This window comes from Lissotriton helveticus, chromosome 3_1 (genome assembly GCF_964261635.1).
Source record: "Lissotriton helveticus chromosome 3_1, aLisHel1.1, whole genome shotgun sequence".
NCBI classification, from domain to species: domain Eukaryota; kingdom Metazoa; phylum Chordata; class Amphibia; order Caudata; family Salamandridae; genus Lissotriton; species Lissotriton helveticus.
This window is the reverse complement of record NC_136061.1, coordinates 111,561,101-111,588,352: the sequence shown is the minus strand read 5'-3', so window position 1 is coordinate 111,588,352 and position 27,252 is coordinate 111,561,101. Positions and strand designations below refer to the sequence as shown.

Below are 27,252 nucleotides of genomic sequence, written 5' to 3'. Positions count from 1 at the left end.
CAATCGTGCTGGTAGGGCTAACCCTAACGAACCCTAACTTACAAAAAGTGCCAAAACTGGTGTTTCCTTCAGGATTTTGTCCAAAACACTTCTATCTGGTATTGGACCTTCCCAGGAATGCCCCAGGCAAGACCCGCCAACCCACCCGGAAAAAACCACCCGACAACACCCCCAAACAGCGAAAAAGCGAAATCTCATACTTACAATATCTCTCGGCCTTCGGTCCAAACGCGGCGCTGTGCAGCTAGGTCATCATCATCATCAATCATCATAACTCCTGTTTTCCACCATGGATTTCCTGAAAAGCAAATGCAATCAAGATTAGATTGTCGCAGCAGTGCTTCGACAGAGACCCCGGCCGCAACCCACCCACGAACAGCAGGAAGCCCCCCAAAACGCTACATTGAGCAAGATGACAGAAGAAATAGCAAAAAAAAGGCTGTTCCTTCAGGATTTTGTCCAAAACACTTCTATCCGGTATTAGACCTTCCCAGGAATGCCCCAGGCAAGACCCGCCAACCCACCCGGAAAAAACCACCCGACAACACCCCCAAACAGCGAAAAAGCTAAATCTCATACTTACAATATCTCTCGGCCTTCGGTCCAAACGCGGCGCTGTTCAGCTAGGTCATCATCATCAATCATCATAACTCCTGTTTTCCACCACGGATTTCCTGAAAAGCAAATGCAATCAAGATTAGACTGTCGCAGCAGTGCTTCGACAGACACCAAAAATTACCCACAAACACCCGGAACCCCGCCAAAGAGCACCTCAAAGGCAAGCAAGTCAGCAAAAACGGCAAGAAATTTCCACCTCATATTTGGTCCAAAACACTTTTGTCCATTATTAGAGCTTCACAGCAATGGGCCCAAATCCGTCAACTCACCCGCAAAGAAGTACAACACCCCCACAAGTGCTGAGTCTTTCTTCATTGGGCGTAATCCAGCACTCTGCTTGGAGGGAAATCGCAGTCTGGAGGAGGAGGATAGAGGAGCATGTTCTTCAGAACTTGTGAACCTGAGGAATGTAGACTGCGGCACCTTCAAATCAATAAGCAAACAAGTGAAGACAGTTCTGATGATGGTCTTGTTTTTGGGATTAGGTGATTAAAGTTTGAATTAAATTAACTGTGCAAAACAAAGAAAGAGAGACACAAAGCACACAGGAATAAAAGTGAATAAGGACGAAAAAGAAAGTTCTTGATTGATTGTCTCATTTTCAGGGCTCGGTGTCAGGGAATAAGAACAAGATTTCATCATCATACTCTGCGAATTCAGGCTGGATGAGGTCAGTGCCACCGAACAGAGAAAAAATCCCCTCATCTACGTTGCCGTCCTCCTCGTCTTCATGCGGCGTGCTTTCTCGTACTTTGTAATCTGGTGGTATGAGGTGCTGATTCATCTTGATCATTGTCAGCCGCTCCACATTTTTGGGCGAGAGGCGGCTCCGTTTGGGAGTTACAATGCCACCAGCAGCACTGAAAACACGTTCAGAAGACACACTTGCGAGTGGGCAAGACAAATAGTTTATAGCCAGGTTGAAGAGCTGTGGCCACAATTGTTTTTTGCCATGCCAATACTGCAATGGCTCATCATTAAGGAAGACCTCTGTTGAGTCACTCAGATAGTCCTGCACCATCGACTCAAGGTCATCAACTGTTCCTCCACTTTGCTTACTTTTTGCTGTGCCTGTGACATTTTTTCGAGAACCATACCCCATCAAACTTAGCCAATCCTCCTCCGCAGCCACTGTTAGTGTTGTCATTGTGTGTGGTGCAGATGATCCAGTTGCCGGTGTCTTTAATGGCTGAGAGGTCACTTGTGCCCCAGCCACAGGTGCAGAAGTGGATTCTTGTGACTGGGGATGGCCTGCTGATGCTGCTTCTCCTTCAATAACCTGCCGTTCTTTTTCAAACCTCTTGGCTGACCAGGCTAGCCAATGTTTGTACTTTTGAACATCTGCATCAGCAAAAGGAAAGAATGCTTCGCCTGCCAGCGCCTTTTTGTAGCGTGGATCCAGAATAGTAGCACAAATGTAATGCTGTTCTGACTTGATTTTTTGAAGACGTTCATCACCACGTAGGCGCTCTAATAATTTCTCAGACAAAATAAAATGGTCTTTTTTTTTCCCATCTTTTTCAAACTCAGAAGACACCGCCATCAGTTGGTGCTCCAGCATGCACAACAATGGGATAGCTTTTCCCAAATTACAGTCCTCCTGGCTGACTGCACGCGTGAAGAACTCAAAAGGACGAAGCATGTCTGTCAGGCTTTTAACTATGTCCCATTGCGCCGCACTCATCCGCAGGTCCTCCTTCTGAGATGTACCCTCTGTGAAGAAATAGTGATCGAGTACCGTATACTGCTCATACAGACGCTCAAGCATGTAGAAGGTTGAGTTCCAACGTGTTGCCACCTCCTGGATGAGTGCTTTCACTGGCATTCCACGTTGAAGTAGCAGTCTCCTCAGATGCTTCCGGGCCTTAAAAGAATGGCTGAAATGGTTGCACATTTTGCGGCAGGTGGCCATTACCTCGAACGCTGTACTGTCTTTATCACTCAAGAATTTTTGAACTACCAGGTTGATACAGTGCGCCAAACACGGCACTCTAAAATAGTGACCCTGCCACATGGCCTTAACTACATTGGCGCCATTATCCGTGGAAACATAACCAATCTTGCGTTATAGGGGGGATAGCATGTTCAAGACCTTTTTGTCAAACTCTTCCAAAAGGTTTTCTGCTGTGTGACTTTTCTCCAAGCCAAACATGGCTAGTGTTGCATGTTTCCGAGCAGCTTTGAAAACTTTGTCCGGGTCAACACCTGCGTTTAGCTTTGCTAAAACACCTGAAAAAGAGACCCAGTGTCCAGTGATGCACATGTAATCGGCGCCTGCGCCACTGGTCCACATGTCTGTTGTCAGATGTATTGTGTGAACAGCACTCTTCTTCAAAGCTGCCCCAATCGCCTCCAGCACATCTTCATGTAGTGCTGGAACCGCAACTCTGGCAAAATAGAACCGGCTAGGAACCTTCCATTTAGGGCAGAGCGTTGCCACTAATTCAAGAAAACCTACCGCTTCTACAAAAGAAAAAGGTAGAAGGTCCACAGCTAGCATTTTAGCCAGCTTAGTGTTATACAGACGCGTCAGTGGGTGGTTGCGTTCATATGGCACGTCTGAAGTAAGCATTGTTCTAATGTTGCCCTGGACCAAGCATTTACGGGCTGATAATGACTTCGTTGACCCAATTTTGCTCGCTGGTGAACTTTTGTGCATTGGTGTCTCACTCGCTCCAACACTCTTAGTGTGCCTCACATTGGGTGTGCTGCTGACAGGGGTACTGGGTGTAAGGGAAGTGTTTGACACGTCTTCTTCCTCCTCGTCATCATCAGATGAAACATCAACGTTTCCTTGAATTTGCCCTTTCTTGATCGCATCTAGGTGCGCAAACCATCTGACAGTGTGCTTTCTCTCAAGGTGACCTCTCTGGCCGCCGGTACCATAGTTGGTACCTGACTTACCACGACTAACTGCAAGCTTACAAAGGGTACAAATGGCAAACTTTGGATTTTTTGGACAAACATTAAAGAAGTCCCAAACTGGGGACTTGAAGTGTCTGTGGGACCTGGAGGAGGCGGCGATACTGGTGGTGGTGGTCATGAAGCTAATGCCAGATGAAGTGGAGGATCTGGATTGCCCAACTTTTGTACGTTTTGCACTTTCACCGCCACTAATTAAGGTCGAGGTTGACGGAGGTCTCTTCTTGCCAGAAAGAAATATGGAAGCGGGACGAGTTGGTGTACTACTTAACTCCAATGATTGTGGTGTTTCCACTGCCTCCTCATCGACAACATCATCATCATCATCACGCTCAGCAGCTGTTCGGGCTAGGGTCAAAATGTCTGTTTGCTGCATGCCCGCTGGGGCTGCAGTGACCTTTATGATGACTGGGTCGTCGTTGGCAGAGTCTTCATCAGCAGCAGTATCCGCCACTTCTTGTTGAGCCTCATCACACTCCATAACTCTGAGACTTTGGACGAGCTTCCTTTTACGCTTAACTACCTTTGTTGGATCATGGTGTGCCTCACTCTCAGACGGCTGTGGTGCTGGTTCCCAAGTTTGATCCGTATCATCAGAAGGAGGTGTGCTTGAAGAGGATGTAGACACCACCCTTGATCTCTTCCTTGCTAGGGGTGTGGAAGACAATGAAGGATCATCAGGAGGAGTGGCTTCCTCAAATGATACCTCGCCTTGATTGTCGATTTCCTGATGTGCCCCTACTTCGGGAGGAACAACTATTGTGGGCACTTGTGACCCTCCATGCACCTCTGCTTGCGCATCTCCTTGCGCTGCCTCTCCTTCCAAATGTACTTGGGCTTGTACTTGCACATGTGATTGTTGTTGCGGCTGTGGTTGTTCAACACTCGTCAGATGATCTACAACAACCTGTGTTGATTGAGGGACATTGCTGCTGCTTTCTTGCGATGAGCCAACATCACTGGTCGATGGTGATTGAAGAACTATACTGGCTGCCTCTGCAGCACTCAAGGGCTTGGACTTAAGTTGGCGTGGTGGTGGTGGTGGCACTGAGCCCAATGGAGCGGGGGTGCTGCTGCCAGCTTGGTCCCCAGCAGATCCCGCTGCTGCTGCTGCAGGCATACTTTTTTTTTTACTCCCAAAAAAAGGGGCGGGCGGCACACCAGTCTCCTTGGTAACTTGCTTCTTCTGCTCCTTACTGGCACCTTTCTTGCTAGAGGAGCTACGGGTTACTTTTTTTGGGGCCATCCTCTTCAGAGCAGGTCAGCAGGCAGCAGTTGCACGAGTTGCAGAGGGTTCTGTGTCCAGACGTGACGTCGCGTGACGTTATGCTGCACACACCGCTGCAGGACTTCTTCCTGGCACTGGTGGTTCTCTTGAGTCTTCTTGTGCACCTAAAAGCAATGGAAGACAGAGGAACATCAGTTCAGTTATACACCCCAAAAAATCGACAAAACACAGAAAAATGAGCACAATCCCATGCCATCCATGATGTTTACATTGAAGACACCCCACAGAAAGACTAGGGACATGCAAGTATGCAACACTCACTACCCCTGGGCATAATGGATGAAAAGTAGGCAAAATAAGTGCAGGCCTCAGACACTGCCTCTCCTCAAAATGGCCCCTTACACCCCAAGCACATGTTGCCTGTACCAGCCAGCACTCAAGATGGCCACCACCACCACCCACATGGCCAGTCCACATCAACAGTACACCCCCAAAAAACAGAAAAACAGCCAGAAATCACCACAATCCAATGCCATCCATGATGTTTACATTAAAGAGAGTGAGACCACACCACAGGCACACTCAGTCCATGCACCACCACCCCTGGGCAAAAGGCCACACCAGCAGCCCCCCAAAAACGACCAAAAACAATAAAATAAGCACAATCCCAGCCCATCCATGGCCTCAATTATGTTTAAATTCAAGAAGACACCCCACAGAAATACTAGGCCCATGCAACACTCACCACCCCTGGGCAAAGGGCCACACCAGCAGGCCCAAAAAAACGACAAAAAACAATAAAATCAGCACAATCCCAGCCCATCCATGGCCTCAATGGTGTTTAAATTCAAGAAGACACCCCTCAGAAACACTAGGCCCATGCAACACTCACTACCCCTGGGCATAATGGATGAAAAGTAGGCAAAATAAGTGCAGGCCTCAGACACTGCCTCTCCTCAAAATGGCCCCTTACACCCCAAGCACATGTTGCCTGTACCAGCCAGCACTCAAGATGGCCACCACCACCACCCACATGGCCAGTCCACATCAACAGTACACCCCCAAAAAACAGAAAAACAGCCAGAAATCACCACAATCCAATGCCATCCATGATGTTTACATTAAAGAGAGTGAGACCACACCACAGGCACACTCAGTCCATGCACCACCACCCCTGGGCAAAAGGCCACACCAGCAGCCCCCCAAAAACGACCAAAAACAATAAAATAAGCACAATCCCAGCCCATCCATGGCCTCAATTATGTTTAAATTCAAGAAGACACCCCACAGAAAGACTAGGCCCATGCAACACTCACCACCCCTGGGCAAAGGGCCACACCAGCAGGCCCAAAAAAACGACAAAAAAAAATAAAATCAGCACAATCCCAGCCCATCCATGGCCTCAATGGTGTTTAAATTCAAGAAGACACCCATCAGAAACACTAGGCCCATGCAACACTCACTACCCCTGGGCATAATGGATGAAAAGTAGGCAAAATAAGTGCAGGCCTCAGACACTGCCTCTCCTCAAAATGGCCCCTTACACCCCAAGCACATGTTGCCTGTACCAGCCAGCACTCAAGATGGCCACCACCAGTCACCACCACCCACATGGCCAGTCCACATCAACAGTACACCCCCAAAAAACAGAAAAACAGCCAGAAATCACCACAATCCAATGCCATCCATGATGTTTACATTAAAGAGAGTGAGACCACACCACAGGCACACTCAGTCCATGCACCACCACCCCTGGGAAAAAGGCCACACCAGCAGCCCCCCAAAAACGACCAAAAACAATAAAATAAGCACAATCCCAGCCCATCCATGGCCTCAATTATGTTTAAATTCAAGAAGACACCCCACAGAAATACTAGGCCCATGCAACACTCACCACCCCTGGGCAAAGGGCCCCACCAGCAGGCCCAAAAAAACGACAAAAATCAGCACAATCCCAGCCCATCCATGGCCTCAATGGTGTTTAAATTCAACAAAACAGTTGTATCATGCACCCCTAACCAACCCTGGTCCTACTGGATACTGTGGCTACCCACAATATAATTTATTTAATGTTCTGAAAAAGTTCCAAAATTTTACTTGCAGCAACTGTAATGCCCCAAACAAACTTACTTGTGAAAGTTGATTTCTAATCCAAAAGTGATCCAAAGACAGTCAAAAAGGCCTCAAATCCAAATATCCAGCAGCACCCACAAAAAGTAATCCTTCCAGCTCCAGATCCAAATGAAAGTGACCAGGAGATGGACAAAGCACTGGGAGGAGCCTGCTGGACAGGAACAGGAAGTTGGAGACTGTGGGGCACTTCCTTCCCCCCCCCCCCAAAATGGACTCCTTGCAAAAAAAAAGGCCATGCAAATGTCAACCTGAGGAGTGATTCTGATAAAAATCATAATTTTCTGAAGGTTTATCCTGTTTGCTGGTGATTTTCTTGTGCGAAATTGCAAAATCTCTATTTCGCAAGTGCGAGATTGTTCCTTTCCGCCGCAACTAAATGTTCGCAATTGCGAACTCTCGCGAGGTGTGCTGTGCAAGGTGGCAAGCCGCGATTACGTATTCGCGGGCGCCAAACTCCCGCGGGAACACGCAGCAAGATCTAAAATGGCGCGTCACTCGCAAAGAAAAACAACTCGGCAAACGCTAAATGACGGAAAGTGAACGCCGTGCACCACGCCGCGCGCCGCAACCAAGCAAAAAATCCGCCGCGAGCGGATTCACGGATTTTCGACAAATTCGCGAGCGTTCGCGGATTGCGAATTTGCCGAAAATCCGAAAAATCCGCGAGCGGAGCGGATTTTACGCCCATGCTTACTGTTAACATAGTGCCAATTATTGATACTATCCCCTCAAAACCAGACAAGATATTCTCGGGGGGTGAGTGAGAAGATGTACAAGTTAACAACTCCTTCTCGCATGCATTATTTATTTTGGTATATAACATATCTTGATTTACCATTGTCCATTTTATACGGCGTCTGCCATTTATACAGCTCATCGTTCCCCGGTCAGTTCGGGGCAGTTGTTGTTTAAATAAGGCCCCACACCCAGGTTAATAATTAGGGGGTTATGATCACTGTAGACACTCAACAGAATGGTAAAGTTCGAGACCCATATTGCAAGCTCTGTGGAGACTAGTATATAGTCTATAAAGGATCCCTGACCAAGTCCTTTAAAAGTTGGAACATCATAGACTTTTGTTTCAGAAACCAAGGACATGGCTACAGTTAAGTTATTTTCATTTAAGTACTTGCCTCCCCTATTATGGGCAAAATGGAAACCTTCTATGTTGTTACATCCCAAGGAACCCATTGGGGTAGAGCCGGGATTGCCACATGGGTGTACATTAAAATCACCTACAATCAACAACTTTCGTGACACAGTGCAAACAGTTTTTCTCAGCAATTCTGTTAAGAACACGATATTACAATCACCATTGCCGTTGTTAGCATTATAGAAGTTAATCAAGGTCAAAACACATTTACCACTCTTCAGTTCAAGCATCTGAATATTACGATTGGCAATCTGGTAGTTGCATGTTTTACAGCACAAACCTAATTTAATGAAGATGGCCAAGCCCCCCTTGGCCGGCCGGCCAGAACTGTTTTTTACTCCCAAACTGATTATGAAACCCGATGTTACCCTTGTAAAAAATGCTATGCTAATATTAAGATGTTCAGATAGAGAAGAGGTCGAGCTACAGAAGGACAGTGTCAGGAAACACTTGTTTCTTAAAACCTGTCCACAAATGGAACCTTATTTGTCATGGCACATGACTGGCTATGAACGTTTCTTGCTAACAAGGTTCCGCTTTGACCTATTCCATCTCCTATTGGCTGTTCCAAGTGGGGCCCATCGGGGTGAGGTGTTGCCAGCTTGCGGCTGCGACGGGAAGTCTCCGCAAGATCTGGCACACTTTTTATTTATTTGCCATTATTACACCCTACCACGGAAACTATATCTAAAGCCGTGCCTCAAAAAACTGAACTTGGCACAAATCAAACCCGCACTTTACTATCTCCAATTGCTGAAATGTGACTGCACTTTATCTGTCTGTAATTTTTTTAAATCAGCTATCACCTTTAGGAAAAGCATGGATGGATAATTATGTTGCTAAGACGCCGTAGGCATTTTTAAATTTTACAATGAAATTACAATGAAATTATTTATGTTTTTAATGTAATTTTTATAATGTATATGTTCACGTTGCCCGCTGCTTTCTACTTTTTAAGTTATATCGCGCACTGGATCCCTTACTTGTCAAATGAATTTTTGGATTGTTTTTAAATGTTTGTTGATGCTATGTACTTTTATGATTGTAACGTCTACAATCGAATAAAGCTATTTGAACTTAACTGAGTGGTGAGGTGGCAAAATAGGTGAGACACAGGTGGAGGACCAAGGACATCGACACAGCCTGAATGACTGCAGCTGGGGATGTCACGAGACACAGACTCGCTGGCCCTCATCAACGGGGCATCTATAAAGTAGCGGACAAGACGCTGTCCTGAGATACCCATCAGTGCCAAGCGACAGCATAAATGGTAGTCTATGTGCATTGAGAAAACTGCCCCTCATAACACATCATCGTCCTAGATGGCTGAGTGCCAACCGTGCGTAAGACATAGGGGAAACACCAAAGACCTCCCAAAAGCAGCCATTTCACTTTACCCCAAGCTCAGACTCAGTCTGTCCAGGGGCAGGTGCGAGGAGCGCAACACGATCCATTGCTTCCTTTGAATTCTTTCAGGTATAGCTTCGCCTTTCTTTGTTTATAGATGCAGGACTACAAGAACCAGAATGCAGTGGGAACCCAAGGACTGGACCCGCTGCTCACATGGATGTAGGGTACACTGAGAACTCGGCTGCCCACAGTCTTCACTGTGTTAAAGGCATCAGCAGTGCAGGGATCCAATATGTCCTCCTTGTTACAGTCCGTGTTCAGGCAAGCCCCAGGCAAATTCCTTAGCCAATGCTGGCGCTGCTCTCATGCTCCTAACCAGCATGAGAGCAGCACCAGGATTGGACAGAGCAGCCCCTCTCACCGCTCCTGAGGTCACTGGAGGCCAAGGCTGGTCTAACACAGCTGTCTTAAGACAGCTGGGTTAGAGGTTTCAAAACGTGCATGTCTGGCTGGCCGTCGCAAGACGGCCCGCCAAAGGGACATACCCACTTTGAACGTAAGTGCCCAGGCAATGATCCTGCTCCCTGCTGCTTTCCTCAGGAGGCCCCTCCCTGTCCTGACACTCAGTTCGGGACAGGTGGATGGAAAACTTAAAAGGTAATAAATTAACTTTATTACCATTTTATTTTTAATCTCTGGGGTTTTTGGGGGCATTTTGGTTGGTGGGGCGACGCTTTTCTGCTCAAACAGAGGAGCCGCCCCGGCTACCTTACTGAAATTGGTCAAGTCCGCTGGATTAAAGGAGATGGCTTTTAGTGGACAAAATCTTTCTTACCCAACTGATTCCAAGCTATAAGACTCACCCCATCACAGTTGATTGAGTTTCACTATTATATGGAGTCTCACAAGGCGTGTCTGTTTAACATTGCTGTAAAGCCTTTAGCTAAGGAAGTAACAAATAGGGACTAGAAGTGATATGTGTATGATGATGATTAGCAAATTCTGATTTGGCTATATAACAAGTCTTCCACTCAGGCAACAGTTCGGGAAATTGATGACATTTTTGGTGGAACAGCCTAAGACTGAGTTCCTGAGCAAGGAGGGAAAGTCGGATCTATTGTTTGACTTCACGCCTTACAGAAATTGGCATTTTGCTACTCCTTCTTCTTGAGTGAAGAGTTTAGGAGGCAAAATCAACAACCAGTTGGCACTAGCTAATCAAATATCTTTAGTACTCTCTACCTGCCTTTTTCTCTTGAAAGTTAAAAGACAAATGTTACCATTCATGACTATTTAGGAAAAAAGAGCAGTGGCTACAGCATTGATTGGGCCTAGACTGGACAATGCTCAATTCATTACATCTAGGACTCCCTCACATCATAACGAACAGACTGCAGGTAGTACAAATTGCGGCGGTCTATTCAGATTTCAATACCCCTAGATTTACTCACTCTCAGGCTGTCTTAAAGAAACAACACTGGCTCCCCATCAATATCAAATTCAATTTAAATCCATGTGTGTGACTTTTAAAGCACTACAGGGGCAGACTCCTGCCTTTACCCTGAAACGAGTAGTTAGGTACGCATCAAATCATAATCTTCTCTCTTCATCAGCAAACTTTCTGAAGGTTCCTAAATTTTAAAAATCTATTTGTGGAGTTCTCATCTTTTCAGCATGTGCCCCTGCACTCTGGGATTCCCTTCAGCTTCCATTCACAAAGAGACCAATTTCCTTACTTTTAGAATTTTCTTTAAAACGTGGCTTGAAAGTTTGCTTGGTGTTTAGTGGACTTAAGAGGGCAGATGGTGGACAAACCCTCAATCCACCTGTCACAATTCACATTAAGTCTTTGCCATCAATCATGGATAGAATATGAATGAATATCCCTGGATGTATGACATTACAACGCATGCTTTTACATCGCATGCTTTTACAACGCGAGTTTTACAACACATACCATTACAACGCATAGTGCTTTGGGGCGCTGGATAGTGAATAGTTTAATTTACTATTCCAACTCCAGTCCACGTGGATAGTAGGGAAGGTGTTGGACAGTAAATTAAACCTATTCCCTATCCTAGAGCGCCCCCCAGCGCAATGCGTTGTAATGGTTTGCGTTGTAAAAGTTGCGTCGTAAAGGCACTGCGTGGTAAAAGTTGCGTTGTAAAGGTTGTTTACCAATATCCCTACACACATGCAATAGAGCTGTAGCAAGGTGTGCTCACTGTTTCCTCTAATTCTATTCCACAGAGGTCTCTTTCTTGAATACAGTTTATGTTCCAAAGATGCCTTTGAAAAAAGCAGACTTCTAGAACTTGGGGTTGCTCAAGGATTTCTGTGGACATGGTGGAAACTATGGATAGAGAAATCTATTCACTGCAAGTGGAGTAGAAGACAGTAGTAGGTGGAGGGTGTTTTTATAACATGTAGCACATTACCCATTCTTTGGACACAGACAGTAGCAGTTTACTCATATCCTCAGGGCCATTTCCCATTTTTACGTTTTAAGATGTTCTGCTCCTTCCAAATATTTACTTGGTTCTGGTCGATAGCCAAGAGCCAAGGGGTTTCACTTACTGAGGTTTGCGCAGGTGTTGGATCAACTTACTTTCCATCATACTATCCAGAGGTTGCAGTGCAAAATTGTAACGCACCCCTCAAGTGCTCACACATCATTAGTACAAATAGACCTAAGCTTTGAGTGGGGGTGCTGTGAGGGGGTGCTCCATTTGCTGCCAACATTTTCATGGAGCCTTGACTTTTGTTCCTGGGCATTGTCAACCAAGCCCTTCAGTTTCTTAGTAAGGAAATACAGTTTGTGCTCTCTAACAGTCATTATTTGCTTCAATATTTCCATATCTGATACTCAGCAGCACCACACATCCACAATATAAGAACTATAAGCCTTAGGGTGGTCTTCCTCCAAACGTTTTGCCTATTCCCCTCCTGCTTGCTGAAATCTGTTTTTGTTGGCCTTAGGGCTTTGTGCACTTTACCACTGTTAACAGGGTTAATGTGCTTGGGCTCTCTCTCCTATAAATGGTAAAATTGCCTTACACCCAATTATAATTTTTTTATAAGTCTATAGTAGAGTGGTATTACATGTACCCAGGGCCTACAGCACTTATTAAGCCACACACTAAAGTAGCTCTTCCGAGCATGTCTCATGCATTCCATTACTGCCTGTCTGCGGCTTTAAACTTCCAATTCAACTTGATAAAATAACTCATTTGCAAAGTCTAAACCTTCCCTTTTAATGCATATAAGTAATTCCTAAAGCAGACCATAGACAACTCTTAGGGTAGGGTGCAGTATATTTAAAAAGTTGGACATGTGCTTTTAAATTTTACATGTCCTGATAGGGAGATACCCTTAAATGTGTTTTTCACTATTGCAAGGCCTACCTCGCCCATAGGATACAATTGGGTTACCTTATTACATTTAATAAGTGATCATTTTTTTTCCGAACAGGTACAAATATCATATTTGGTCCCAAATGAATTATAATTTAAAATCTTTTTTAATGGTAAAGACAGTTTTTAAGTCACAATTATATAATTTTTTTAATTTGGCATTTTCTTGTCCTAACTATTTGGTGCATGCAGACATTGTCCTGGGTCCCAGACACTGAGATAAAGGTGGACTGGGTGTTGGTACGATGGGCCATCCTGATAGGATAGGAGGGGGTAAGCTGTTCCCTGCTCCACTTACATTTCAAAGGAGCTGCCTCAGCACACTCACAAATGAATTCATTCAGTCTTTTGTCACCCTAGACCTCTTGGAGCCTCGGCAGGGAGGAAAGAAATTCTAGAACCATCGGTGTGGGCGTGGGGGGGGGGAACTCCTGACATTTCTCCCACTTCAAAGCTGGCACCAGGTATAAAAATAAGACCCTTCTCTTCAGGTCTCTCCTAGACCTGCGGAGGACCCCGAGAAGGACTGCCTTGTATTTAGGAGTAGTGTCCTGCTGTACGAGGCCTACTTTGCTCTACAGAGGACTGCTCTGTTGGCACCATAGAATCGTCCTGCTGCTAGAAGCCTGCCCTGATTCCTCAGAGGACTGCTGTGCTGCTTGAGGCCTGCCTTGCTGCTTGCAAACTTACAATGCAATGATAGATACCACCATGATGGAAGTTCCTCACAAGCTTGAAATCTCTGCTGGGCCAGCAGACATATCAACATTTGGCAGGCGGCACCTCGATCAGGGCGACGGAGTAATATACTCTGGTGCCTTGGTGGAGGACAGGCGGTCTGGCAAATATTAAATCAGTCCTTTAGCTTATTTTTCTAACTCCATTTCATGCACATTTGAAGGCTGTTACAAATGTGGCTATTTTGTCATGTTGATGCTAAGTGTACATCAACATGGTTGCAGAGTATAGTTTCAACATCTGCTCAAGTCATTTGGACTGTTCAAGTCATATTCAATACACACTACTTTAATACTGTTAAATTCTTATAGCATAACATCTTCCTTTTCTCCATTAAAATAGCTTCTGGGTTATCCTTTTTATTGTCACTAACATGAATTCCCTTTGAGACTCACCTAGTTCTCTCGTTGTAGCCTTGCAGAGTAAGTGTAATTGTTTGCCTTCACAGGCACAATTGCCAGCAGTTAGACTGTCGAGACATTATGCTTGGATAAGGAAGTGAAAAACCCTGCTCAAATTTTAAGAACATACAAACCATTTTGCAGCAAATAGACTGTGCTTAAGTACAACAATGCTGCATGTAAAAGTGTCTGCAATATACACAATAAAACCCTCTTATCAAAACCTCGAAATGTCTTGTTGTGACTGCTATGGTAAGTGGAGAAATGGATGCGAACGGTGTTTGCATCTGGGCCATTGTTATGAATAGTTCTGCTGACTCGTGGCAGATCCGAGAGCCTGTTTGTTTTTAGGCATTTGCACTATTAAATCAGAATTTCTCCAAGTTAGAGTACAATTTTCAGACAGCTCAGTACGGAAGCAGTGAGCAGTAGTTACTTTTCTTTTTATCCAAGCTGGAATATCTGAAAAACATGCTCTAACGACAAACATTCTGGCCCAGATGTACAAATGTTTCACTCAGCACAGCGTTAAAATAGGCTTTGCTGTGCTGCATGAAAAGCAAAACACAGCACAACACCATGGGGCAGATTTATGTTAACTGGCGCATCCCCAGGGATGCGCCAGTTAATGTGCGCCACAGTGCGCCACAGCTCCGCCACCCATGGTGCGCCGCATTTATAATGCGTCGCACCATGGGGCAAAAACGGCACAGATGCGTGACGCATCTGTGGCGTTAAGGTGGCGCATTGCTGGAGTTGCGTCGCAAGCGCGACGCAGCTCCAGCAAGGCTCGGTGGTGGCCCATCTCAACAATGCTGCATCAAGACCTACGCCTGCTTCAAGCAGGCGCAGGGTTTTGACGCAGCATTGGCCTGAAAGTGACTGAGTGAAATCTCATAGATTTCACTCAGCCACTTTTGCGAGGCGCACCTGCCCCGGAACGCCCACCCAGCGCCGGAACGCCCACAAGCGGCGCAGGGCTTTACAACGTGACGCATCTGCCTAGATGCGTCACGTTGTAAATCGTTCGTAGGGATGCGCCACGTTTACGCCGCCTTGCGTGACGCAACAGCGGTGTAAACGTGGCGCAAGGGCCTCATAAATCTGCCCCCATATCTATAAAGATTGCCCTTGTGCGCATGTCATCTCCTGTGGCAGTGTGTAAACAGACTGCCTTGCATGATGCGCATCCTCGAACATGGCAAAGAGGCGAGTGTGCTCTGTCTAGTATAAGATTTCTAATGGAAGCATAACCTGCCCCTACAAATCGATGTGCACAGACATACAATACACAGCTGGTCACAAAACATTGGATGTGTGCAGTGCATGACAGCAGACATGCAGGCCCAGATTTTCAAAATAATCATGGACCACAGCGCAGCAGCCACAAATGCTGCACTGCATTGCGTGAAAGGGAGGGGTCAGGAAAGCACCATATCTACAGAGATGTGGCTTTCTCTTCCCCTCTCCTTAGCGCCCGCGCTGAGATGTGTGTCTGGGTCTACAATAGGTTTTGTACTTGAAGGGTAGGTTTCCAGTACTCAATATTATGCTTGGAAAACGTTTCCTACTTTGTATGTGTGCTGCACAGATTTGCATGCATGTAAAGTCGGAAAAGAAAGGAGAAATAAAACAATTTCTCGTTTTAACGCCTCTGTTAGAAATAGGGGTCTCAATTTGGCAGGTTGTTACCCTGTCCAAGTAGTGACTCCTCTTCCTAGTCAGGATAATGGGGATACACTATGAAAATGACCCATGCTCAATCCGTTGGTAGCTTTGAACGAGCAGTCGGCTTATCTCAGAAGCAGTGTGTAAAGCATTTGCACATACAATCCAGTAATACAGTGAAAACATGACAAAAGGACTCCACACCAGTTTTAGAAAAATAGCCAATATTTTATCTGTGCAAAGTAGGCCAAAAATGATACAAATCCACCATACAGTTCTTAGAATGATCAATAAGCAAAATTAGGTTTATAAGAATGTTCCTTGAAGTCAATAGCCCCGTCCAGAGCTATTGCGGCATCGTGAACAACAAATCTAAACAGTTCTGGCTGACAGCAGCTTCGCAGGTCAGCTACGGTATCGGGAAGACCCACAAAAAAATACCTTTAAAAATGCAGGGTGTCTGGGACCTTGCGGTGAGCTCCGAAAAGCCAACATTGGCAGGAGTCGGTTCTGAAGGTCAGTGCAGGAGTCGTCGGGCCCTTGAAGTCACACACGGTGCAGATTGAACTCTGTGCAGTGGAACTCAGGAGTGCCAGCGGGCATCGGGCTGTGGTGCACAGTGCAGCGTTGCGGCATGCTGTGCCATCAGGTCGCAGTGCAGGCAGCAGATCGGTGACGGTTGTCCAGCAGTGTCTGTGAGACCACAGCTGCGGTGCGAAGTGGTGCGGTGCTCGTCACAGTAATGGCAGGTCATGGTGCAAGCAGCGGCGTCATTGTTGCTTAAGCGCTGTCATCGGAGTCAATGGTGCAGCCGTCAGTAGGCCAAGGCTGCCCTGTAGGATGGGGCCGTGCCCTCAAACCACAGTGCAAGCAGTTGGGTTGATGTCAGCATGGATAGGCAGTGGCATGAAGCAAGGTAGTGCGATGTGTGGTGCCCAGAGGTTGTGGTCGTGTCAACCATCGTTTTTGGTGAGAATAGGGTTGTGGTGTGAGGTGAGGCAGTGCCCACTGCCATGGCTTCAGAGCATGGAGCTCGCAGCAGCATCGTTGACAGAGTTGGGTTGCTTTTTCTTCCGTTGCAGCACAAAACACACACTTCCCAATGCTGGTAGCAGATGAACTTGAAGTCTTTGCTGTTCCTGAGACTTCTTTACCTGGGGCAAGCTTTACCCAAGCCCTTGGAGAAACTCAAACAAAGCTGTTGCAGAAAATCCAGTGCAGTCCTCACTCTGCCCAAGACAGAAACAGCCACTGGAAGCCATCACAGTAAAAGTAAAGTAAATCCACATTTGTAAAGCGCACAATCACCCGTAAGGGTCTCTCGGGGCTGGGGGCCGTCAGGAAGATTAAGCAAGCTATTGCCCAGAGTCACAAGGTGCTGGGCTAATCTGCCGCCGGTGCTGGGGATCGAACCGTGATCCCCAGATTCCGGAGTCAGTCGCCCTGGCCGCGGCGCCACACCTCTTCCTTAAGTAAAGCACACAGCAAAGTGGTAGTTCCTTCTCACAGCTTATCCAGCTCTTCTACTTGGCAAGTTCCTTGATCCAAAAGAGTTCTTAAGTTCTGGTGTCTGGGCCTCAAAATTTATACCACATTTCCCTTTGTTCTCTTGTGGCAAAAAGAGTCTCTCAACTTAGTCCAAACCCGTTCTGTCCTCTCTCGTTCGCCTTCCTGGCAGGGCTGGACAGCATTGTGCACAGGAGACAGGGCATATTCATGTGCAAGGAAAACGTCTCCCACTACTCTACATGCAGCCCAGGTCTATTCAGGTCAGCTTTGAGGCAACCAGGAAAGGCAGGACACACCTAACCCACCCCAGTGGTTGTCTGCAGTGAATGCACATCCTAAGCCCCTGTCATTCTAAAATCTGACAGTCAATACACAACCCAGCAGAGGCACATAAGATGGGTAAGCAAACAAATGCCCACTTTCTAAAAGTGGATTTTCAAACACACAAATAAAAAATCATCTTTACTAAAAAGATATGTTATTGAATTCTGAGTTTAGAGAGCCCAAACTCCATTTCTCAACTTATCCCAATGAAAAGTTATATTCGTAATATGTTACCAAGCAACTCCAATCTTAGCCTATGGGACAGATAGCCTTGCAATAGTGAACAAAACGATGCACAGTATTTCACTATCAGGACATGTCGTACACACCAGGACATGCCCTACCTTTTACATTTACTGCACCCTGCCCAGAGTGGTACCTTGGGCCTACCTGAGGGGTGCCTTACGTGTAAGAAAAGGGAAGGTTTACGCCTGGCAAGTGTGTGCACTTGCCAGGTGGACATGACAGAAAAACTGAGTACAGACACTGCAGTGGAAGGTCTGAGACACCTTTACAAGGCTATTCATGTGGGTGGCACAATCAGTGCTGCAAGCCTACTAGTAGCATTTAGTTTACAGGCCCTGGCACACATTGTGTACATTACTAGGGACTTACCAGTAATCAAATATGCCAAACATGTAAACAACAATCCATTAACACAATTTACAGTAGGAGCTCTTGTACTTTAACACTGAACAGCAGTGAGAAATTGTGCAGGGGCACTAAAGCAGCAAAACGAAGTGCAACGCACCTTCAAAAAACAGGAGGCCAGAAAGCAAAAAGACAGCGGAAACACGCCATTAGATGCCAGGTCTAATAGCCGCCTTTCAAATGGTATTAACCTTTGGCGCTAAACCCTGTCTACTATTGTTTTCAGATGGGGATTTGCGTCAAAAGATGTGGGTGATTGCAGGGGAATCCCCACGTCTCACCCATGTAACACCCCCTTGGAGCTAAGTAACGCGACACATTGCTCTGCTTTGCACTACTTTCAGGGTACAGGGTACTTTTCAGCACAAAACAAGTTTTGCACTGGAAAGTGAATTAGGAAAGTTTTCTGCTGGTTAGTGTCACTTTTGTGACACTTTACCCAGCTCAAAATGTTTGTAAATCTACCCTGCAAGGAATAAGTTTCTATGAGAAGTCAACATATTTACCCTTAGTTGGAAGTTGCTTCCAGTAGCTGTTACTTAATGACTCAAACTTCAGACTGGCTGTCTTTGTTTGATCGGGCTTTGCGTTAAAACCTTTGGGCGTTAACACTGACCCATCTCCAGTAATGCCCACTTGACGCAAAGGTCCGCAAAGTAGTTTTGTGCTGAGAAAACACCTTCCCGCAGTATAGTTCAGCTGCATCCTCTGAGTAATACATATGCATTTTAGAGATTGCAAAAACTGTCGTTGGGTTATACACTCAATCAGCACAACTATTTAATGTTTTTTGTCCCTGATTTTAGGTTATAAAAAGTACTCTTAAGAACTTCCAAGGTCCATTTTTGTGCGTTCTTCCGAATTTGGGGTTAAAAACGAATCCAATACCTACGCAAACTATTTTCCTGGCAGTGATTGCGCCCCCCCCCCCCCCTCGGCTCTCAAACGAGGCCATCAGAGTACAATTTATGTTCCAGTCCTTAATTCTACTAACAGGCACATTATTCCTGACTCTTTGCAAAAGCAGCGCTCCTTGACCTCCCTTAAGCTTCTCCATGATTAGCCTTAAAAAAAATTGTATCTATGCCGCAGTGTACATTTAGATTCATTTACCAGTGTTGTATCTGGAAATAGGTTAACAGTATTCTTCAGAGCGAGCGAGCCTGCCCAGGCTTTCTGAAAGAGATAATGTGAATCTATTTCCATTTAGCTGACCCACATAATGATTCCTTTTTCTTTCTAACTGTGGCAGAACTTCATATTTTTTTCGCAAAGAAAACATGTTGCTTAGTTGCAGGTTAATTGCATTTCTGCTCTCCATCCCAGATAAAATGGTTTTAGCATCTTTGCTAGCAAAGACCGATCCCCGTTGCTTGGACCACTTTATATCATAGCTGATGAAATCCACCTCCTCTGGGTCGGAGTTAATTGGGTGGGGTAAATAGCGCCCGGTTATGTGTTTGGCCACGATAATGGGGAATAACAGTTGGACTTTGGTGCTTCCCGTACCAAAACCTGTAAGATCCAGGTAACTATCTTCATTTTTCTGCCAATATATTTTGGCATGTTTGACCTGCTGAAATTTATAGAGAGGCATTGCGAGACAGCGGCCTTAGCCATCATACTCTCAATTCCAGTATGTGTGGTAACACTAGTTCCCACTTGTAGAACCATACGGCCCAGGGGCCTCATTTATGAGCCCTTGCGTCACTTTTTCGCCGCTGGTGCGTCACTTTTAGTGACGCACCAGTGGGGTAAAAAATGGGCCTTGTTGCACCACATTTACAAAGTGACGCATCTAAGCAGATGCGTCACTTTGTAAACCCCTGCGCTACATTATACCTGCGTCAGGTATAATGTATGCAGAGGGGGCGTTCCACCGCAAAAAGCCTTGTAATAGTGACGCAGTGAAATCTATGAGATTTCACTGCGTCACTTTTAGGACGCCGTTGCGTCAAAATCTTGCGCCTGCCTCACAGCAGGCATAAGACTGACGCAAGCCCTTTCACATGGGGCTTGCCCCATGTGAAAGGACGCATTGCTGGAGTTGCGTCACTTTTTTGACACACTCCAGCAATGCGTCACTTTTGCGCTTACAGATACGTCAGAAATACTGACGTATCTGTAACTCCTTGCGACATGATGCGTCATATTATAAATATGACGCATCATTCATGTCGCAAGGAGGGCGCACTGAGAAGTTACGCATCGCTGCTTTCACGCAGCGATGCGTCACTTCTCATAAATGAGGCCCCTGGTTCTCAAAGGTTTAGCGTTAGCTTAGCATTACTTTTGCAACACTAAACCGATGCTAAACCTTTTTTGGGATTTACAAACCAACGAGTATGGGCTCTTTGCGACAGCCATCATACCATCAACAGCAACTGCCAGCAATGACTGCCAATGCAAGAGCTGCATTTCATGCTTCCTCACTGCTCTTCGCACGGCAGCGGCGACCATCCGCGGTGATGTCTGACCTGTTCTTCTCGCTACTGTAATGACCATCCACAACGCTCCACCTACTCTACGCAGCTTCCTCCACTGCGAACAGACCTCTTCACGCTAGACCTGAGAGGGTATCTTTTCAGTGGGACTAACCAGTCCCTGTATCCAAACTGTGCTCCATCGTGGTAAGTGTAAACATGTGACTTTCCCCCGGTCTAGAGCGACCAGATGCTTGCTGGTGGTGCTTTGTGCTTTTCTGTTCTATTTTTCTTAAAGGCTTTCAAATTGCATATCTCAAGTTTTACTGCTTGAATTTTCACCATTCAGGTTTCAGTTCATTTATTAAAATTTACTCTAGTTTTTTTTATTGTTTTGGGATTTTTCTTATGTTGTGTTTTCACTTTATTACTGTTTTTCGTTCTGCATACATTCTTTATGCGTTGACTGGTTTGTAAAAAGCTACCAGAGGGTTAGCACAGATAAATCTTTTAACTTTCCTGGTTCACCCTAACAAGGATTCTTATTGTTGCCTAAGGTGGGCTTTCACCCCCTGAATCAATAACTACGGGCATATTATCAAGGAACGGCGTTATAATTATCGCCGCTTTAGCGGCAGAAAACTGGAGCGAAAGCGACGATAATGGGCTTAACAATATTCCCTTATGAATTCCCATAGAAGCCCATGTTCTTGTGTGAACATGGGCTTCTATGGGAATTCTTTACGGCATGTCAAGCCCATTATCGCCGCTTTAGCAGCAGTTTTCTACCGCTAAAGCGGCGATAATTATAACGCCATGCTTGATAATATGACCTACATTCTTTGCAGTCCAATTCAAAATATGAGGGCAAAAGATTCATAGCCGAAACCACTAGCACGAAGATAAGTTAGGACACTTTCTTACAGGACAGACCATAAGGTGATTTTCTAAGTGTGAAAATCCACATAAAATTTTTATAACGTTTTCAGACAAGTAAAAATAAACTATCTTTCCTAAATCTTCGAATACATAACCTCCTGTACATCAATATATTTCCTCACAGTTTTTTCATAGCTCTCTTACAACACAGGGTGCATTCGCTGACGGAGAACGTCACTGGCATCCACATATTTTCAAACAGAACTAAGCAGTGGTGAACAGTTTTGCATCCACCCTTAAAGTCAGCTTGGTTGACTGGTAGACCCATGTTTCCTTCGACACATGTATCCTTCCTGGCAGTGTCTTGGGCCATAAACACCTAATGGCACTGAAGGGTCCCAGCAGTTTGTATACATGCTCTTTTTCTGACACTTTTTGAAACTTTGATGAGTTGCTAGTAATTCACAGTGCAATGTGCTGTTTTGCTGTACCAAGCTATTTAGATCCCACTTCAGTTTCCTTCAGTCATTATCATACAATAACGCATGTGTATCTGACCTGCATTGAGCCTCTTCCTGGATGTGTGCTTCCAGCTCTCATATTAATTAAGGAAATAAAATAATTACTTCACCTGGCGAGAGTCCTGCTATGACTATCCTGAATAGAGCACTGTAAACTTTGTAAAATGCCTGGAGTTATGGGTTCACATCTGAAAGTGTGTCCAGGAGCAAGCTTTCCTGCAATTTATTCCCAACTATATAGGAGTTTGAAAGGGAACAACTCAAAATCTCCCACTAACGCATATGCCCTCTGTTTCCAAACTAACAGCTGTGGGATTACCTCTCCATAATCCTAAACAATTCAAATGCCATATTTGGATGTAAAGACAATTATGCAATGGCTTTACACCATGGCACGTTTGGTCAACTGCTATTGATAATTTCAGATTTTGGAAAAAAGATTATAGATTTGAATTTAGTACCAGAATAACCAGTGAAAGACAGCCATACAAATTGTTAGATCGTCAGGATAAATCAACTTAATTATTTTAACTGAATCGCTTGATGGATGCAAACAAAAACTTTATGCCCTGAATTTAAAGAAGAGTTTGGATGATTAAGGACAGAATGAGAGAAAAGGGGCCTGATTCACAATAGTAACTTCTGCTTTTGAGTACATTTACAGTTTAGAGTAAGTATTCAATTTGGGCAAGTTTGCTAATTTTTGGTACTCACAAACCACTTTTATAGTAGCTTACACTTACTATAAGAATGTAGTTTGTAAATACCAAAAAGTAGGGGGACTAACCAGTCACTGCAATGTGTAACTTACTCAAAAGTGCAAGTTACACAAAAGTGCAGTTTGTGAATAGCACTTCGTACTTAGTTTCGTAGTACTACGGTGGTACTAAAACACATACTACAAAGCTCAGTTTGTGAATCAGGATCTCTAGAGTGTTTAATGACCAAAATTGATAAACTATTTTTTTCCCATAGGAAAAGCCTTGGGAAATCCCTTGGATGAAACTGGAAAAGTTGATTAATACTCTTGTTCTGAACTACTGTCAGTGCTTGTTAAAAATGGATGAGTATTACGAAGTCTTGGAGCACACCACAGACCTCATTCAGCATCATCCAGGTATGCAAATAGTAATTTACTAATTCAGCCTTCTGCAGAAATTATCCAATGAGATATTCTTTATGTTTACTGCCAGTTGTGTGTGTTAGATGCTGCAGTGAAATCACACAGAACTGTCCTTGATTGAGAGTCTGATCAGAGGAACAGCTTTTACACAGACATTGTGCCCAGTAATTGATCCGGGATGTAGCAGAGAGTTTCCTCTCGATCCAGTAGGAAGGTCATCCTGTAATTTTAACCAAATATCCTTCAATGAGCGAAGGACAGTGCCATATGAAGATGCAGTGAAACACCAGAACAATGGCATTGGCCGACCAATGTAAATTTGGTCCTGGCTGCCCACTATGTTTTGCTTGGTTTATCAAGGAAATATCTCCTCCATTAAACTAGGCACACGGGCCTCATTTATGAAAAATTACGCATCGCTGCGTGAAAGCAGCGATGCGTCACTTCTCAGTGCGCACTCCTTGCGACATACCTGATGCGTCATATTTAATGTATGACGCATCATGTCGCAAGGAGTTACAGATATGTCAGTATTTCTGACGTATCTGTAAGCGCAAAAGTGACGCATTGCTGGAGTGTGTCACAAAAGTGACACAACTCCAGCAACGCGTCCTTTCACATGGGGCAAGCCCCATGTTAAAGGGCCTGCGTCAGTCTTACGCCTGCTGTGAGGCAGGTGCAAGATTTTGACGCAACGGCGTCCTAGAAGTGACGCAGAGAAATCTCATAGATTTCACTGCGTCACTTCTACGAAGCTTTTTGCGGGGGAAAGCCCCCCCTGCATACATTAAACCTGACGCAGGTATAATGTAGCGCAGGGGTTTACAAAGTAACACATCTGCTTAGATGCATCACTTTGTAAATAGATCATCTAACTGATAAAGTTAATAAACTAGAGACCCTTCTAAAAACAACAAATGATAGTGTGGGAGAGATACCGAATCTGGTAATAAGTAAAATTGATGAAAAACAAGTGATGGGAATTGCAATGGGGGGAAACATCTCAGGGGGAACAGAAGATATTCCAGCACTTACCCAGCCAATTAGTTCTAGATCTAGCAATGACCCTTGCAGCTATACAGTCTCGGACCCTCCGATAATTCTGGAGAATACTATATCTCCCGATCCTAATACTGAAACGAGTCCTATGGAGCTAATTGTAGAAGCTTCACCATTGATACTAGTACTCGCCAATGTCCCACCTCTGAAAACAGACCAGAGTGAGTCGCCAGATTCCCTATTAAATAAAGCCTCACAGTGGTTAAGTAATAACATGCATATATCTTCCTGGGGAAAAGAAAAACTATTAGAAGACTTGCTATCAGCAAGACGGGTAAAGTGGATAGGGACTAAACCGAAGAAATTCGCAGGTGACTGCGTGGTATTAAACCTTAAGGGTCCTGAGGTACTACCGGATATTTTGTATAACATTTTCCCTCCACAACGCAGAACGGCAGAAATAATTCCACTTATGTTGGATTTCTTCTACACTAGAAGAGGACTCGTAGCCAAGCCAAGCATATTGAGAACTAAGTGGGCAGTAGTGGGAAATAGAAGGGCAAGGGGTGGCCCTACCTGTGATTGGGGACTAAATTTGGCAAATCGCTATTCGGCTTTATCCGATCTAAACGAGTGCGACTGACTCGAATGTCGGGAATCTGTCTCTCCCAAAAATAAGTTACTCCAAATCTCTGTCCAAGGAGTGTCAGAGGCAGATTTAGAGGGTTTAAACAGAGCCAGAGAGACAAAAGAAAGTAAAACATCATTGAGGGATGGAGAAACAGTAACTGCAGAATGTGAAGTATTTGCAAATAATATTGAGAAGTGCCAGGTGTTGCCATATCAAGTGACTACATCACTATCTCTTGTTTCATGGAACATAGCAGGCATAGCAAATAAAATAACTATTCCAGAGTGGGGGGACTTCATTGATCAATTTGATATAATTATGCTCCAAGAAACCTGGTCAGTGACCCCAACTTTTCGACTGGGGTATTTAAACTTTCACATGTCAGCAACTAAAAATCGTTTGGGACGCCCCTCAGGAGGCTTGTTAATTTGGGTTCGTCAATCACTGAACTGTTCCATAAAACAAAGACCCGTACCATCTAATGATATCATAGCTCTCGATATCAGTTGGGAAAACGGTCATGAACTTGTTTTATATAATGTTTATGCCAGGGGAGTTGGTAGTGGCAAATCCTCAGAGGTTGTAACAATCTTGGAGGAGAATATCGAAGTGACAATGGTAAAATCCCATGTAATAGTAGGCGCAGACTTTAATGCCACCTTTGAACCTTTGGGCGAAGAGGACAGGATTTTATCTGAAGAGGAGGATGTTAAGTGGGGTATACCCCAGCTAGAGGTGCCTGTTATTAAAAAATGGAGCTCAGTTGCAATTCAGCTAAAGAGTCTCTGTCTAGCAAAAGGTTTAAGAGCAGTAAATGGGCGCTCGCCCTCTGACTTAGAAGCGAATAACACGTTTGATAATGGTCGAGCAGGTAGTAGAATTGACTATTTACTACTGGATGTAAGGGCCTGGAATAAAATGGTAGATATGGTCGTGAAAAAGAGATTAGAAAGTGACCACAACCCCCTATGCCTGGCCCTTCACCCTTATAGCGAGAGCATAGTGTCTAATAATATAAATGAAATGGTCACGCAGGATGTTGTTTGTTCGAACAACCAACGACATCTGAAATGGAGAATGTTATTAGAAGACCCAGCAAAATTTGAGACTCTCAAAAAAATAGTAGCTGATGAAGTAAATAATATTAAGTCCCACTCTGGAAAGCCCAACTTCCAAGATTACATGATGGAGGCACATAAAAACCTTTTTTGTAACATCCAAAGCTTTTTTATTAAAACAGTAAATTCTAACAAAACCAAAAAAGAACAAACTAGGCAAGGATGGTATGATAAGAGTTGCAGGCTGGCACGACTCAACCTAAGTACAGAATTGAGATCAGGCAATGCCATAGCAGTTAGGAGGGCTAGGGATAATTATAGGCAGACCCAGAAGCAGGCTAGGAAACGTTGGGATGAGGAATGCTGGCAGGACTTGAAGGAGGCCTGTGCGGCCAAGGACTCTAAGCGATTCTGGTCCCTGGTAAAATGGGAAAGGGGAGGGATAGCTGCTCAGCCACAAAACCAAGTCGCCAAACACGAATGGACTGAGTATTTCCAACCACAATATGCTCGAAACTCAGCCTACATCTCCATTGAACCCCCACCACCTGCCTATTTCAAACACCAAATATTTAATGAAATGGATGTTAGTAAAGCATTGGATTGTATAGCGGGGGGAAAAGCCCCTGGTATGGATGGAATTCCGGCTGATATATTTTTATCGGACCGGAAATCCTGGTGTACCTATTTCAAAATGCTGGCCAATGCTGTGGCGATGGGAGGGGAGGTACCAGCATCTTGGAAGGGAGCAGAAATTATCCCCATATATAAAAAAGGGGACAAAACCCAAGCTAAAAATTACTGACCTATTAGTCTAATTGACACAGCCCAAAAACTAATGGGGCGTCTAGTCCAAAACAAACTGCAGCAATGGATTGAGGAAAGGGACATATTGTCACCCTATCAGGCAGGGTTCCGGCCCCTGACTAGTAGTGTTGACCAAGTACTATACTTCATAACTATCTATTGGAGGAATGTCACACTAAAAAAGGGGTCATTGTACGCCGTTTTTGTGGATCTAAAAGCGGCGTTTGATCTGGTCCCTAGAGAAAAATTGTGGCAGACCCTGGCTGATGTAGGACTAAGCCAGGAACTCCTTACTCTCCTAGTTCGCCTCCATGAAAATAATTTTGCTAAAATTAGGTGGGGCAAGCAGGGAGAAGTTACAGACCCGTTTCTAGTAGAACGAGGGGTAAGACAAGGATGTGTCTTAGCACCAACATTATTTTCAATTTATATAAATGGCATAGTGGACCATCTAAAGGGACTCTCAAGTGATGCCCCAATCATAGCAGGCTCCCGTGTCCCCGTTCTTATGTTTGCGGACGACACGCTTTTACTTTCACGCACAACGAGCGGCCTTCAAAAAGTGGTAGACGCCTTTGGAGAATTTTGTGACAACAGGGGTCTTGAATTGAATACCACGAAAACTAAATTTATGTGCCTAAATCAACATTCCACTTTTAAAGGTGTCATAAAATATAAAGGTATTCCTCTAGAGAAAGTGGAT

The 27,252-nt window shown here is 44.9% G+C and overlaps 1 protein-coding gene across 1 annotated transcript in view; it reads left to right on the top strand.

The window, feature by feature from the left end:
- The window catches only part of AIPL1 (AIP like 1 HSP90 co-chaperone), a 212,928-nt gene that overhangs the window by 168,970 nt on the left and 16,706 nt on the right, over positions 1–27,252 (top strand). Inside the window, exon 5 of the mRNA XM_078679330.1 lies at positions 22,907–23,048. Coding sequence (XP_078535456.1) covers positions 22,907–23,048 — 142 coding nt within the window. The remainder of the gene's footprint in view (positions 1–22,906; positions 23,049–27,252) is intronic.